The following is a 16,200-nucleotide window of genomic DNA, read 5'->3' on the forward strand; positions in this document are numbered from 1 at the left end:
TATATATATTGTTGTGTGTGTGTATTCGTAAGAATAAGATAGGACATGTTATTATTACCATCATATACGCCTATAGCCAGTCCATAATATGAATCTAATACATCGTAAAAAATGATTTGTTCCTGAGATGCCATACCAGCCTCAATATTCATATAGAATATACCGTTGTTATCACACCAGTAAAGATAATCACCATACACTACAGGTTGGATAGGCCGCATACTGGATCCAATAATTCTACGATTTGAGCCGTCCAAGTTTGCTTGTTCAACATTTCCATAGACTATATCACACCAATACATCTTCCCCGCTGTAGATGTAAACATATACTGTATATTAGTACCATTTGTATACGGTAACAATTAGAGGTAACATACACCTATTACTGTATTTAAAAATTAAGTCTCTGTGTCACTGAGTCACCTAAACCGCCAACTCAAAGTCTTGTGAAGCCTACATCAGACCATGGTTAACCAACTCGGAAGAAGCGGGGGCGTCGCAGCATACATACACCGCAGCTCAGTTAAGTACAAACGACTTGACTTTTCCGTTTTTAATTCTGAGTCCTTGTGGTTTGAGATTGACGATGGGTCTGAAAAATTTGTGATTTGGGTGGTTTACCGTAAAGGGAAGACGAATGTCTCCGACTTCAGGGAAGATTTATTAAATACTTTAAATGGAATTAAATCAGATAAGAAACAATGTATCTTGATAGGTGATTTCAATATTAATTTATTTAACACAGGAAATAGTGAAATAAATACGTATTTAAATGCTCTTGAATGCTCAAATATGATCCAATTAATAGAATCATCGAACCGTCATATATCCAAATCACTTATTGATCATATGTATAGTAACGTATTAACTAGTAATATAATCTCAGGAACAATTGCTTGAGAGATATCTGACCATCTCCTACTTTTTGCGATCTTTGACTATATGAATGACAATAAAACCAGTATTGATACGTTCCTTACTATTAGAGATTATAAACATTTTAAGCAGAATGATTTTTTAAATGATCTATCTATTTCTTGGGATTCCGTTTACGCATGCAACGATACTGATTTAGCCTATAACCAATTCTACTCTATATTTCTTGACTGATGCAATAAACATTCGCTATTTAAAAACCAATCATTGAAAACTATTAACAAAATAAAACCGTGGATTTCCAAAGCGATTAAAAAATCGATTCATAAAAAATAAAACAAGTTGTACTCAAAAGTAATTAAGAGTAATTTCGAACATACCATATTTACTAAATATAAACGTTACAGAAATACTCTAACGAAACTAATAAGAACGGCAAAGAAAAATAACTACTCAAACTTATTTTCTATAATTGCAAATAATTCTGTCAAAACATGGAAAATTATAAATAATATCCTAGTAAAGGGCAAATCAAAATCATTCAGTAATCTTCCTGATGAACTCATCCATGAGAACGTTGATGGAACTCAGATGATGCTGAAATCATCTGAACAAATTATTAATGAATATTTTTCAAACATACCTGTAAATCTTACAAACGAAATCCCAGCATCGTCTAACAATTTTTCCGATTTTCTCTCCCAACCAGTACCGTAACCAATTCATTTTATTTAGAACCAAATACTCAAACAGAAGTTAATAACTTACTCATTGCTATTGACAGGAGTAAAGCTACCGGATCTGATCACCTGCCTGGTAAATTAATATCGATTGCCGCACCCTATATCTCAATGCCGTTATGTTATATTTTTAATTTGTCTTTCAGCTGCTGTAAGTTCCCTACTCCATTTAAGCACGCTAGAGTTCAACCAATCTTCAAAAAAGGATCGAGAGAAAATCCCGGCAACTACCGCCAAATTTTAGTTCTCCCTGTACTTAGTAAAATTATTGAAAAATTATTTTGTACTAGATTAACTGAATTCTTTGAGAAATTTAACCTATTTTATTCCCATCAGTATGGATTCCGTGAGCGTTACAGTACAAAGTTATCGATGATTAAATTAGTTCACACTTTACTTTCTGACATTGATAAAGGTAATTGTTCCCTTGGAGTTTTTATAGATTTTAGTAAAGCATGGATACCATTAATCATAAAATTTAAATTTCAAACTATCCCATTATGGTGTTCGGGGAGAACCTCTCATTTGGTTAACTGATTATTTAAGAAATAGGACCCAGTATGTTTGTTCCCACAATATTCTCTATGACCCCAGAGAATTGATCGATGGTGTACCACAAGGCTCAGTCCTAGGCCCAGTTCTTTTCTTGATGTACATTAACGACCTTCCAAATTCTACTGATTATTTCGATTTTCCTTTATTTACCGATGATTCTAACTTATTTCATTACTTTCCGGGTAATATAATTGATTTAACTGAAGCCAATGAGCAATTAAGTAAAGTTTCTAACTGGTGTAATGCAAATAAGTTGACAATAAACTATATCAAAACGAATTATATTTTATTCCATTATAGAGGCAAGGTAATGTACAGAAATGGCAGTCTATTTATACATATACAACCCATTAATGAAGTTGAAGAAGTGTCTTTCGTTGGTATAACTTTAGATAAACACTTATATTGGAAGAGTCATATTCACAATTTATGTAATAATATTCTTACGAAAATAGGTATTATATTTAAGCTGCGTTACTTTATTCCTCAATATATCCTACTGTTAATCTATAATTCTTTTATTCTGCCGCTATTAACATATGGGATCGAGGTTTGGGGAGGTACATGCTCATCTTAATTAAATCAAATTTTACTTATTCAAAAAATGTATGTACAGTACATGTACGTTGTGTTATTTTTTCTGATTTCAAAGCACGTTCTACACTTAAGTTTAAGCAACTTATTATTTTAAATGTATTTAAGTTGTATGATTTATATGTACTGAAGTTTGTATCAGATCTTTTTTTATTGTAGATTACCACATACCATTGATGTATTTTATATTAGTAACACATTCTAAGAATACAAGATTTAACAACCCGTTTAATTTAATTATCCCAAAATTCCGCACATCACTTGCACAGTCTAGTGTAATCTATAATGGTACAAAACTCTGGAACAATCTACCCGAAGATATTAAAACACTCTCGTCAAGGACAAATTTTACTTTTAAAGTTAAGCAATACCTATTAGCAATGTATTTCTTTTGATTATAAGAACATCTTTATTTATTTAGAGCTCTTTTTATGGCACATCAGTGATATTAAATTGTGTATTATTGTTTTTATTTGTTTTTATTTGATGTTATTACTATTATTAAGATATTTAAATTATTATTTTATATATAATGATTATTATTATTACTCTGCCCTTGTTACTAATTCAGTTATAATTTCTCGGCCAAAACTTGATAAGCGAAAGATTTTTTTGGGGGGTTTTTTGTCTTACAATATTGTATATTGAATGTATACTTTGATTTGTGACAATAAATATGATACAACTTTTGCTTGTGTATGCGTTAGTGACGTGTGTCTGAATTTGGATTCAGGAAAATCGAGTGAAATGAGGTATGCGTAATATTTCAGGAGTAGAAATAATACCACTTCAGACCGCTTATGCATGATTACGCAATAATAATTTGCATATGCGGGTATATTAATTTATTTTCATATTTTGCTGGTATATTAATTTTCATATGCTGGTTTATTAATTTGCATATGCTGGTATATTAATTTATATATGGTTGTTTATTAATTTCCATAATGTTAATATAATAATAATAATATTACTGTAGTAACAGCGAGTATCGTTGAACAGTTTAAATGTCTTAGATAAAGGGTATATTAATTGTAGAAAATGGGTATATTTTTAATGAAACAATTGGGTATCGCTGAGCCTCCTAACAACAACAGTTCTTTTCAGAACTACTTAGATAAGAGGCTCAGTGATACCCAATTTTATCATTAAAAAAACCCATTTTGTACAATTAATATACCCTTTATCTAGGACATTTAAACTGTTCAACGATACTCGCTGTTACTATTATCATTATTATTATTTAAAGTTGAGGCAATCTCAACTTTATATTAATTTTATCAATATTGTTATTATTTATCAATGTTGTTATTATTTACATACCCGCATTATGCAAATTAATATATCAGCATTATGGAAATTAATACTAATTTTATCAATATTGTTATTATTTACATACCCGCATTATGCAAATTAATATATCAAAATTATGGAAATTAATAAACAACCATATATAAATTAATATACCAGCATATGCAAATTAACATACCAGTATATGCAAATTAATATACCAGCAAAATATGAAAATTTATATACCCGCATATGCAAATTATTATTGCGTAATCATGCATAACCGGTTTGAAGTGGTTTTATTTCTACTTTCAGGCCGTTTAAGATACTTCTAAATTGGTTTAGTGTGAACCAAAGTTTAATGGACCTTTCCATAGTGACAAACTTATTAACTGGCAAAATCTTCACAACATAGCTTTAAATACACACGCGTCCCACTGGTCCCACAAACACGTGTTGTGTATATTTTTGTGGGACCATAACAAATTATGTAGCTTGTCAATGATAATGTTAAATGACTAGTTAAGTAGCAGTGTCATCTAACATTATTACAGTATATGTTTCCATTTGTAATTTAACTCATGTTTGAGATTTCACATTAGCTTACCTTCAACATCTAATTCAAATCTTGGGGTAATAAGGCTAGTATTTACAAGTATATCATGGTAAACTGAATTATCCAATCTTGCTCGAGCAATGAACGCAGGAATGATAATGTTGCCGGTTGTACTATAGTACAAATAACTAAATACAAAAGAAAACCGTATCTAGTGTCAGTAGAGTATATCCGGCATATTTTTCCATAACCACACAATGTCGTATATGGCCCTAACATAAGTAAACAGGTTGATGCAACAGATATCAAACATATCAAATTAAAATAGAAATAAACAATCAGTTTACACAGCTAAACTAAGAATTTCTGTCAATGCAGTCACTTTGTCCAGCTCAAATTTTTAAAAGTGACTTAAAAGATTTCAATGCTTATGAATGTAATATAAAAAAAAACCTATTTGAAATTGTGTTGGAATATTAATAGCCATCTCAATTTATTCAGTTATTCTATTTTAAATAGATATTGGATAAAAAAGATACAAAAAATGCATTTTATAGCTCTTTTGTGCTAAGTTTTAATATTACTTTTACATAATGATCTGCGTCCGGAAATAGCATTGAACAGGTTTTTTTTTAATTATTTTTTTTTGAAGGCAGCAGCAAATTTGCAGGCCACATCTGGCCCTCTTGCCACACTTTGCCCACACTTTAACTGTTTCCCTTTCAATGTTTACATTGGACCAAAGATCTTAATATAAACACAACATAACGTTCTCCGCGTGCAAATTCTGTAAGAACGCAGTGTACAGCGCCCTCTTGTTGCAAAAATGAAAACTTTTGAACTTTAACTGCTTTGAACATGGCGTACACTGCGCGATTTTACCTTTACGCGTAACAATTAGAATCGTCGATTTACAATTAAAGAACAGTAACATACTTGGTAACGAACTTGGCAACAACTACTGTAGGACGTTCTTTCCCAAATATGATTAGGCCTACTTTCTGCTGCCAAATCGACACTTCTATTTTGTTGCTCGTAAATCGCGGAGATACCCTATCTTGTGTTTACAGTATAAGATCTTTGATTGGATCCGACTGAAACGCTGGCGGCGCTCTAACTGGAGGCAGAAAGCATTATCCTAATACACTGTCTTGGTTATTTATATTTTTGTTGCGCCAAAAATATGAAAGCTACATTGATGAAACACTCACATACTGTATGTATAGTTACATATATTAGGAATCGACAAGAAAAATAAATATTTAAGAAATTGTATTTGTTCTATTTTCATTCAATTTATAAACTCGTCTCTTCAAATGTTGCCATGTGCGAGCGCGCTGCCCAGAACTTAAAAGTGAACGCCTCTGCCGATTTAAAGGGCCTCGAATAGGCTTATGAATTTTCTGTTTACCCTACGGTGAGGCTACGCTAACTTTCACGAAGGTTTTGTGGTTTTTTTTTAATGAATGGAATAATTAATCGGCAAGTGATCATTACAGCAACATTTGGTAGACTTTATAGTTGCGTAAGTAATATTAGGGTAGTCGAATGGATTGCATATCCTGGAAATGCGTTTTTCTTTCGTTCTAACTCATTGGTCGAATTTCTGCACTATATTGCTTTCAGCAGACATTCCAACCCCAGAACGTTCAAAAGCGGAAAGCGGGAATTTTTTATTCAAAAGCGGGAAAAAATGTGATTAACATTACAGATAATTTGTATACATACAAAATACTCAGTAAATATAATAAAGTTTATATATATATATATATATATATAAATATATATATATATACATATATATATATATACCTAGGCCAAGGAGATGAGGTTCCTTGATGGAAGCACTACGCGTGCGTATCACTTAGCAGTTTCCATGGAAGTTTGGACTACAATTGACAAGTGCATAATCTGTCTCTTATACACATCTAGATGTGTATAAGAGATAGATTTTTCAGTGGGATTGAGCACTGTTTCACAATGCAGCAATCAAAACCTTCACAATATATATATATATATATATATATATATATATATATATTTTCATCACTTTATTCAAATGCAACATACAAAAACCAAAAAAAATTAATCGATAAAGGAACAGAGGAATGCCCTAAACTCCAAATTACAAGATATGCAAGGGAGACAAGAGGGACATTTGCAAAGGACAGAGTTACAGGAAATTTATAAAAATATGATTGAGTTGCTTAAAATTAAACCGAAAAATAGAGAATTCAAAATTTTCTGTAAAAATTTGATTTAAAAAATAGAGCGGATTTGTTTATATATATATATATATATACATACATAATCAAAGAAGGGTAAATACAGTGTTCGAATAAATGACATAATAATACACCGTGAAGCATAGCTAGCAACTAATGTAGTCCTATAAATAAATGAATAAAGAAATTGTGTAATAAAATGCCTCTGGCGGGCTCGAACCTGCGACCTCTCGCTGTCAAGGCGAGCGTCATAACCATTAGACTACGGAGGCTTCATGGTTAAACAGATTGAAATACCACCAGATACTACTCCATTACACAATAAGTACGGCTAGAAACAAATAATAGCATACACTGAAATATAAATCAACAAGGTAGCCGTTAACACTGTTAAATTATATACATACATCATCAAAGAACGGTAAATACAGTGTTCGAATAAATGACATAATAATACACCATGTAGCATAGCTCGCAACGATGTAGTCCTATAAATAAATAAATGAATAAAGAAATTGTGTAATAAAATGCCTCTGGCGGGACTCGAACCTGCGACCTCTCGCTGTCAAGGCGAGCGTCATAACCATTAGACCACAGAGGCTACATGGTTAAACAGATTCAAATAATACCAGATACACTCCATTACACAATAAGTACGGCTAGAAACAAATAATAGCATACACTTTGATGATTTATGTATATAATTTAACAGTGTTAACGGCTACCTTGATTTATATATATATATATATATATATATATATATATATATATTGAAGGAAGTTAGCCGTTAACACTGCTGAATAAATATAATATAAATCATCAAAGGTACATATACAGTGTTAATTAAGGTCATGATGGAACATCGTAGGTTACCCTGTAGCTTTTCAACGAATAAAGTCCTATAAAACTCATTGTGTAATAAAATTCCTCCGACGGGATTCGAACCTGCGACCTCTCGCTGACAAGGCGAGCGTCATAACCACTAGACCACGAAGGCTTCATGGTTGAACAGGTCCAAATAACCGTCGGGAACATTGTATTACATGTCACAATGGTGCTCCTCAAGAGGGCGTTCGGCCAGATAGATTATCTGGAGAAACGGTTAGAAATAAATACTGTCGTATATTGTATATGATATTGAAGGACGTTAACCGTTAACACTGCTGAATAAATATAATATAAATCATCAAAGGTACATATACAGTGTAAATAAGGAGATGATGGAACATCGTAGGCTACCATGTAGCTTTTCAACGAATAAAGTCCTATAAAACTCATTGTGTAATAAAATGCCTCCGACGGGGATTCGAACCTGCGACCTCTCGCTGACAAGGCGAGCGTCATAACCACTAGACCACGAAGGCTTCATGGTTGAACAGGTCCAAATAACCGTCGGGAACATTGTTCCATATGCAACAAAGAACCCAACACAATTAACAAAAGAAACGAGCTCATCACTATGTGCCGTCACAACAAATCTAAATATGAAAGGGAAAGAAACAGGTGACAAATGGGTATAACATCAAGTAACAACGTTAGGCTGTCAGTTGTCTGATGACCGCCATAGGGCGCGAAACACAGACTAACAACCAAGCCACAAGAAAAAATTACGGAATATATATATATATATATATATGTATATATATATTGTATATATATATTGTATATACATATTTGTATACAAATGTATATACATCGACCAAGTATAATAACAATAAGAAAAAAAAAACATAAAATAAACAAACACATAAATTATTTAAACTGATAAACATCTTTTTCGTATCGCTATTAATCAATATATTAACACGGCTCGTCGTCTGTGAGGGCCATATATTTAAGAGTTTAGTCTTGGTATTATCGTGATTATTTTTATTTATAAAAGTTGAAAAGTGGGACCATTCAGGGTTTGGGTGGGACAGCGGGACACGACCCCGAAAAGCGGGACAATCCATCGAGACGGCCAAACTGCGGTATCCAGTGTGACCACTGGGAAAAATAAAAATTCTCAAGATTCATTCTAAAATATCCCAAGATTGCTTTAAAAATCTTAAGATTCTCAAAATAATAGTATATATACATAAAACTTTTTTTTAAAACCAAATTTTAAAGTTTTTCCAATCAATTTAATTATTATCATTTTAGAGTCAAATGTAACGCCAATATTACAAACAGAAACATATGGAACAATCAATGCAGAATGCATTCGGTAAGATTTTGCGATAGCGCCAGTGGATATTCAATGCTTCCGTTTTACTAGTGTTAAAACATAGCATGTTCAGTGCCAACCATGACTTGACATCATTTGAACATCCTTCAATAGATCAGATTGCATCGTCAAGTGACTCTGGCTTAAATGCTATGTACAGTTGGGTGTCATCTGCATACATGTGATATCTGCATGCGTGTTTCGAAATGACATGCCCAAGAGGACGGATGTATAATAAGAAAAGGATGGGCACTAAAATGGAACCTTGATGCACCCCGCAGTTTAGACGTTAAGGAAACAGGAAAAAATACCCTTAAAAATTCAAATGCAATTTTGAATAGCCCCTTTAAAAGATCAAATTAATTAAAGCTTCCAACCAGAAACAGATTGAGTTTAAGGATCTGTGCAAAAGAATACAGAAAAGGTAATATTTAAGGGTCTGAAAATTAACAGAGGATTAATTTTTTTTTAATCAAATTTTTGAAATAGAAACAAATTAAGGAATTAAAATGTGGAATTAATATTATCATTCTTTATCTCATGACTGATATAGGCCTAGTAGTAGGCCTACATTGTTAATGTAAATTTGTACCATATGTTTTGTTTCTTTGTGTATGTATTTTCTCCAACCTGTTTATGTAAGTTTCTATCGCTGTTGGTTGAGAATTGAATAAATTAAATAAATATATAAATAAAGATAATAAAATGCACAAATAAAAAATCAGAGGTGGTCAAAAATGGTGGTCAGAAAAAGGTGGAGGCAGTGATGGAACGACGTCTTTGATTGCGCATTTTCGATAGGTACAATTTCATTTTATTTTTACGTCTAAGCCTGTCCAACGAAAGAGTAGGGGGAATGTCAAGGTGGCCTCTGCTAGCGCCACCAGACCAAAGTACAAAAATATATTTTTATTTGGCCATATGACACAACAATATGAGAAAGCAGGTAAACAATTCATGCGCAAAAGTTATATAAAAAAACCCTACATATCTTCATTTTATACTCGTGCGCTAAGAGATAATTTTTGATAGAGGCTGCCTAAGAAATTAAATAATGGGCTTATATATTAGTATATACAAACCAACATGTGTATCCTACCCGTTTACTGCATCTATTTGTATTTCTTCAGCAGTATTTATAACATTAGACATAAATGTTTTTCTGTCGGTGCCATCTAAGTTAATGACCTCAATATGGGAACCGTTGATATCATTTTCTTGAAAGTAGAGTCTCTGTTCAGTGACGTCAATATCCATTGCATAAAAATAGTGTTCTGCTTCTGTAATCGAAAAGATGTTTGACCCATTTTCAATGATAAATATAATATATTATAGTTTATTCATATTATGCCTAGGCCTAATTGATTATAGAGACGTTATGGGTACAAGTGACAAACCAGAAGGAATAAGTTCATTGTGGATAATAAGTGACAAACAACGATTGAATTAAGCATTTAAAGGGCATTAAATCTTAAAAATAAAAATTATTGGTCTAAAATATACAATCAAAATAATCTATAAAAACAGTTGGCTAGTCCCAGCCAGGTGAGTTACGATACCATGCATCATACGCCCACTACCAGTAAAGCAAACATATTTGAACAGCCACTTTTTTTGTTAAATTTATAACAGCAAAACGTCTCATCCAAGATGTATACCCGTACAATTAATGTAGGCCTATATAAATATATTATCGTACTTGACATATTCATACATTATTGATATGTCTAAAATATTGTCATGATGACATGTTGACATACTGACCATATTATAGGCACATCATGAGTATATGGGCATATAACAGTTTTTTGTCAAAGAAAATTTGATAAAAACTGGACAAGATTTAGACTAGTATAACATTTACCTGCAGAAATGAATGTTTCCAAACTTTTGTTTTTCAGAGAATATCTAAAAATGTTTGACTCGCTCCCGAAATACAAAGTTGAAGTAAGTGGATTGTAGACAGGATAGTTCGGTTCCGACATAGGGTCGACCAGAATTTCCGTAAAATTAAGAACAGAAGGATTAGAGTGATCGATATCCGAAATAGAAATGCCTTTAACATTTACCGCAAACATGATCTCACCTGTGGAAGATTGATAGCTTATATTTATTTAAAAAATATAGCACGGCCATTTGTAAAATTTAGAATTAATCCTCCTCTATTACTACTAATAGGGCCTAATACGAGTGAAAATACAATTTTAGTTGTTACGAACGTACTGAAAACACAAGATTATGATATGAAAACTCAGTGACAGTCCTACATTAAAAGATATGCATAACACTTATTGTAGATCTGATTGAAGTTACTAACTTACATTTCGTCTAAGAAACCAGTATAGAAAGCACGGAAAAGTACCGTAAAATATCAAATATGAATTTTAAAGTTTAGAACTAGGTGACATCAAAACTCAACGATACATAACAATATTTCAAAGATTTTTTAGTAATAATTTGATTGTTAACTAATAGAATTTAAACTAAATATCTTACTTTTTTCTTTAAAAATCTACATTGAAACATGGAAAAGTAGATTAAATAGGAATATCGTGTGCATGTAAACCAGAACACCCAATGCAGAACAACGTAAGTCGAAGGTAACAGAATACAGGAAGGCTTCCAGGACTCTCAGTGTGGTGTTTCTACTTTTTATCCAACTATTAACTGTAAAATGCCAATACGTCTAAAATGATTTAGCTTCCTGGTAAAGCACTGTTTGGCCTTGTGGATCATACAATTGCGATCAATATTCGCATGCCTTTTTGCTTTTAGTGCGTTGAATGCTGATTTTCTTTGAATTGGAAACACCGAGTTAAATAGTAAGTAAAAAACAACTAAGACCCGCTGTTTACGACATGTATGCTCTAGGCGAACTCAGACAGCGTCGTACGACGCAGCCCGACGCGATTTGTTGCCGCGTCGGTTCTGTATGATTTGCGTCGAAAGCAGTCGCATCGTAGAATGTTAAACATGTTTAATATTTCTCACGACGGCTTAAGACTGTCCCCGACAATGAATGGCGTCGGGTTGCGTCGTACGACGCTGTCTGAGTTTGCCTTTAGAAACACTGTGAACAAGTTGGAAGACAGGAATAGTAACCACAAATAAGTAAAATATGCCCCATTTTAATACTAATTGTATATCAATGTGTTTTTCTATTTTTTAACCTTTTAGAAATAATAAGAAAAAAAATGAATAAATAAATGAATAAAAAAAAATAGGTTTACTTACGACCGAGAGAAAAACCGACTTGAGTTGCAGTCACTAATATCAAGACACACACTTTAGTCAAGCTCAAGAAATTTGCCATCTTACGGTTTTCTGTCAGATATCAGAAAAAAAAAAACTTCGATTTTTCATACATTTTGAAATAGCTAGAAAACTTTTACATAAAAAGGTTTTAAACCAGCAAATGACACTGCCAATTGGCCGGTGACTGTTCATTTTCTTTACGTAGAAATTATTACCATCGGGCCTACTTAAATCTTGTATTTTGACAATGAGCCAATGTTTCAAAATAATCATTTAAACTAGGTGAAAAATAAAGATGATATAAATCAAATTACAAATAAGTTTACCTTATTTTTAGGGAGTTTGAAAATAGCTCAAAGGCTTAGTTGAGCATATATGGGAGATAATGGTTCCCTAAATCTAGAAAATGTTATGGAACGCATACACTCTTCTGGGAAATTAAAATGGGGTATAAATTTGTAAAAATATGTATTAGTATACACTAGACTTGTAAACCATATATTAAATTGGGTTGTATAAATGCGTTATATAATATAATTACAATATAATTTAGTACAAAGCTTCTTAGTTTAAATAATATTCCAGATTTCTTTCGAATAATTTGATTAACTTCATTATAATGTGTGCTTTCCAAGTTAAGTGCTTGTCTAGGGTAGATCCAACAAAAAAAAAAAAAAAAAACGTCATCTACCTCATTTATTGTCCGGTTTGACACATGAACAACCATACAATGAAATATGTTTACCTTTCCCATGAAAATTAATAAAATTAGTTTTATTTCCGTTTATTGTTACCTTGTTTGCATCCCACTAATCAACAATTTTCTTAAACTGATAATTAACTAAAGGCAGATTTATAGTGCTTACTTCTTTTGAAAATTATGCAATAATTTTGAATCATCTGCAAATAATCGGAAATCAAAATATTTAGATGAATTCAGTAAATCCGATGTAAATTAAGAACAGTGTTGGACCAATTGTTGATCCATGTGGTATACACCACGGGTCACGGGGTGACTCCAGTTACAGACACTAATTACGGACTTTGACTTAAATAATCTGAAAGCCAGAGCAATGGATTTCCTCTAACGCCATAATGTTTTGAGTTTAGAAAGTAAAATAATGTGGTTAATGGTGTCAAAGACCTTAGTAAAATCTATAAATATTCCACTCGTCAATCTGCTGATGAAGTAAGTTATTATTTAAATTAATTAAAGATAATTTTCCACTGTGTTTTTCATGGAAACCATATTGGTGTTTGTACAATATATTAAAATTTTAAAGAAATTCATTATTCTGTTGTTTATAATGTTTTATGTAATACCGAAATTGGGCGATAATTGAAAAAAAAAACTAACTTTGTCCCTTTTTCATATGGAGTTACCCTACTACGTGTTATGCTGCAGAAAACTTGCCCTGTGTAAAGGATAAATTAAAGATAAAACATAAAGGTTCTGCTATATAATCAGCCGAAGCATAGGCCAAATATCAAGAACGTGCCTCCTAATATTTAGTGTCAATCTATGGTGGGGAGTGTAACAACCGATAAAGTAAAAACGACGCAGAATGTAAAACAAAAGTGGTTAACACATAATGTAAAAAGGTTTGACGCTTAATGTAAAAAAATAACGCATAATGTAAAAATCAACGCACAATGTAAACAAATTTGCTAACGCATAATGTATAAACTTTTTGACGCATAATGTATTAAAAACATTTTTCAACGCACAATGTAAAAACCTATTAACGCATAATGTAAAAACAAGTCTTCTCCCTTCCCTCACGCCTGTTACTTTAACCTACTAATGATACCTGCCTGCCTGTCGGTTGATGTAAGTGCAACATAACGGTTCACCTGTATCTTAGAGCTTCTTCTTGGACAAATTGTAAACAATTACTAAATGTACCTCCACGCCCATTGACGCTAGCTAAATTCATCGGGGAAAAGCACGATGGAAACACGTAAGTCATAATGATCGATGTATAAAACCAAGACAGCGACATTATTATACACCTAGTTTAAACTAAGGTCAGACTAGGATAAATGCAGGTTTCAATATTACGGAAGACCGTTTGTAACGTGGAAAAAACAAAGGAGAATATTGGACATTCGGATAGATGATGTGGGTCATACTTATTTCTCTTCAAAATTCAACAAAATCCCCCCACCCCCGCCAAACAATATGCTGTGTATTAATTACAGAAAAAAAATCCCCAATTGGTTAATTTGGGTAATTTGGATTAATTTGGTTAGATGGTTCCTTTTGAATTTTTTTTCTTTTTTCTTTTTTTTTTTAGGTTTAAGATTTATTTATTAATTTTTTTAATTTTATTTATTTATCTATTTTTTTTGGCGATTTTCGGAAAAATTTCCTTGGGAATTCATGAATTTAATTTCGAAATTTTTGGAATTTTCTTTTGAAAATATTTGGAAACATTTTTTAATTTTTTTGATTTTTTATTTTTTTCTGTAATTTTTACACAGCGTATTGGTTGGGTATTTTTTGAATTTTTTTTTTTTTTTGAAAGTATATATTTAAAAAAAATATTTTTCTGCAGTTACTACATGTACATATTATATTTTGAAGAAGCGTATTAAATTTAAAAAAAACCGAAATATTATCTACACCATCTATCTGAACCTTAAGTTTCATATATTCTACTACACAAGACATACTAGTGACCATTTAAATAAATTGATGACTCTGATAATCAGAGGAAACCGAACTTCAACTGTGTATCCGATGAGAAAGAAAATATATCAAAACATTTTTATTTGAACAACTTTATTGAATTATTATTTATTATCCATTAAATAATCCATATTAACTCTGAATTACACTCCAAATTTACACTTCAGTCACAAATGAATTTACAACATAAAAAACAGGATGCAAACATTTTCCTCGACCCCATGCTGGAAGTGTGTGACGATGTGTGGCCTTCGGAAAAGGTTCAAACAGCTAGAAAATTGTTTTATTTTTATGGATAAAAAGACCCACGTTGTTTGCTTTTTGGGGAAAAAGCTAAAAGTTTTGTTTGTTAAAACTAAGTATTTGGATAGAAAAGTGAGATTTTGTGCAATAAGCACAAATCATCAAGTTTTTACATTATGCGTTGATGGGTTTTTACATTATGCGTTAGAAAATGTTTTTACATTATGCGTTAAAAGCTTTTTCATTATGCGTAAGCAAAATTTTTTTACAATATGCGTTGGCTTTTACATTAAGCGTTATTTTTTTTACATCAAGCGTCAAACCTTTTTACATTATGCATTAACCAATTATTTTTTATTACATTATGCGTCGTTTTTACATTAACAAATGTTACAGGGTGTGCGTGTGATGACCAAGTCAAACAGTCTATACAGGATATTTCAAAAACCGGTCAGTTGATGTGAATCAAACATACACACCCTACATATACATAATAGGCCTACAAATACATACACATATACATAGCCTACATACATACATGCATAAATACACATACACACACACAGACCCCACACACATATACATTTGCTTTTAACTTACCTTAGTTGTTGAAATATGAACCCGATGTTACTTTTCTATTCTTGCTGAAATGCGTGATCGCTGGTATGTGGTAAATTATTCATCCTCAAAACTGTATTTAACTATAATAGCCAGTTATATGCGTAACGTGTATTGGCCTTGATTAGAATAAAAGAAATAGATTTGAAGACTTAACCATTTCATTAATCTAAATGGAACGCAGCCGACCATTTCTTAGACTGTGCCCTTCTGTAAAGTAGCATTAGAGGACACGGGTCAATCAGTACTGATTAAACAGAGAATAAAGTGGTATAAAAGTAGAGAATAAAGGCCTGTTTATACTTCAACGATAAAGATAAAAAAGCTAAAAAGCTATTGTTCATTTAAAA

The 16,200-nt window shown here is 32.0% G+C and overlaps 1 protein-coding gene and 1 non-coding gene across 3 annotated transcripts in view; both read right to left on the reverse strand.

Moving 5' to 3' along the window:
• The window catches only part of LOC117101671 (low-density lipoprotein receptor-related protein 6-like), a 20,238-nt gene extending 4,250 nt beyond the window's left edge, over positions 1-15,988 (reverse strand). The window contains exons 1-6 of one of the 2 annotated variants that reach the window (XM_033241699.1): positions 15,833-15,988; positions 12,277-12,366; positions 10,907-11,128; positions 10,142-10,322; positions 4,663-4,799; positions 59-310 (exon numbers count right to left, since the gene is read on the reverse strand). In XM_033241699.1, coding sequence (XP_033097590.1) covers positions 59-310; positions 4,663-4,799; positions 10,142-10,322; positions 10,907-11,128; positions 12,277-12,355 — 871 coding nt within the window. In that variant the 5' untranslated portion in view covers positions 12,356-12,366; positions 15,833-15,988. The remainder of the gene's footprint in view (positions 1-58; positions 311-4,662; positions 4,800-10,141; positions 10,323-10,906; positions 11,129-12,276; positions 12,367-15,832) is intronic. The other variant, XM_033241700.1, reaches the window with a different exon arrangement.
• On the reverse strand, positions 7,365-7,437 carry Trnas-uga. Its single transcript has one exon. It is a non-coding gene; the product is annotated as a tRNA-Ser (tRNA).
• Positions 15,989-16,200: the final 212 nt, after the last annotated feature.

Source organism: Anneissia japonica, unplaced genomic scaffold, assembly GCF_011630105.1.
Source record: "Anneissia japonica isolate Jap-2015-1 unplaced genomic scaffold, ASM1163010v1 scaffold287783_len325500_cov191, whole genome shotgun sequence".
Lineage (NCBI taxonomy): Eukaryota > Metazoa > Echinodermata > Crinoidea > Comatulida > Comatulidae > Anneissia > Anneissia japonica.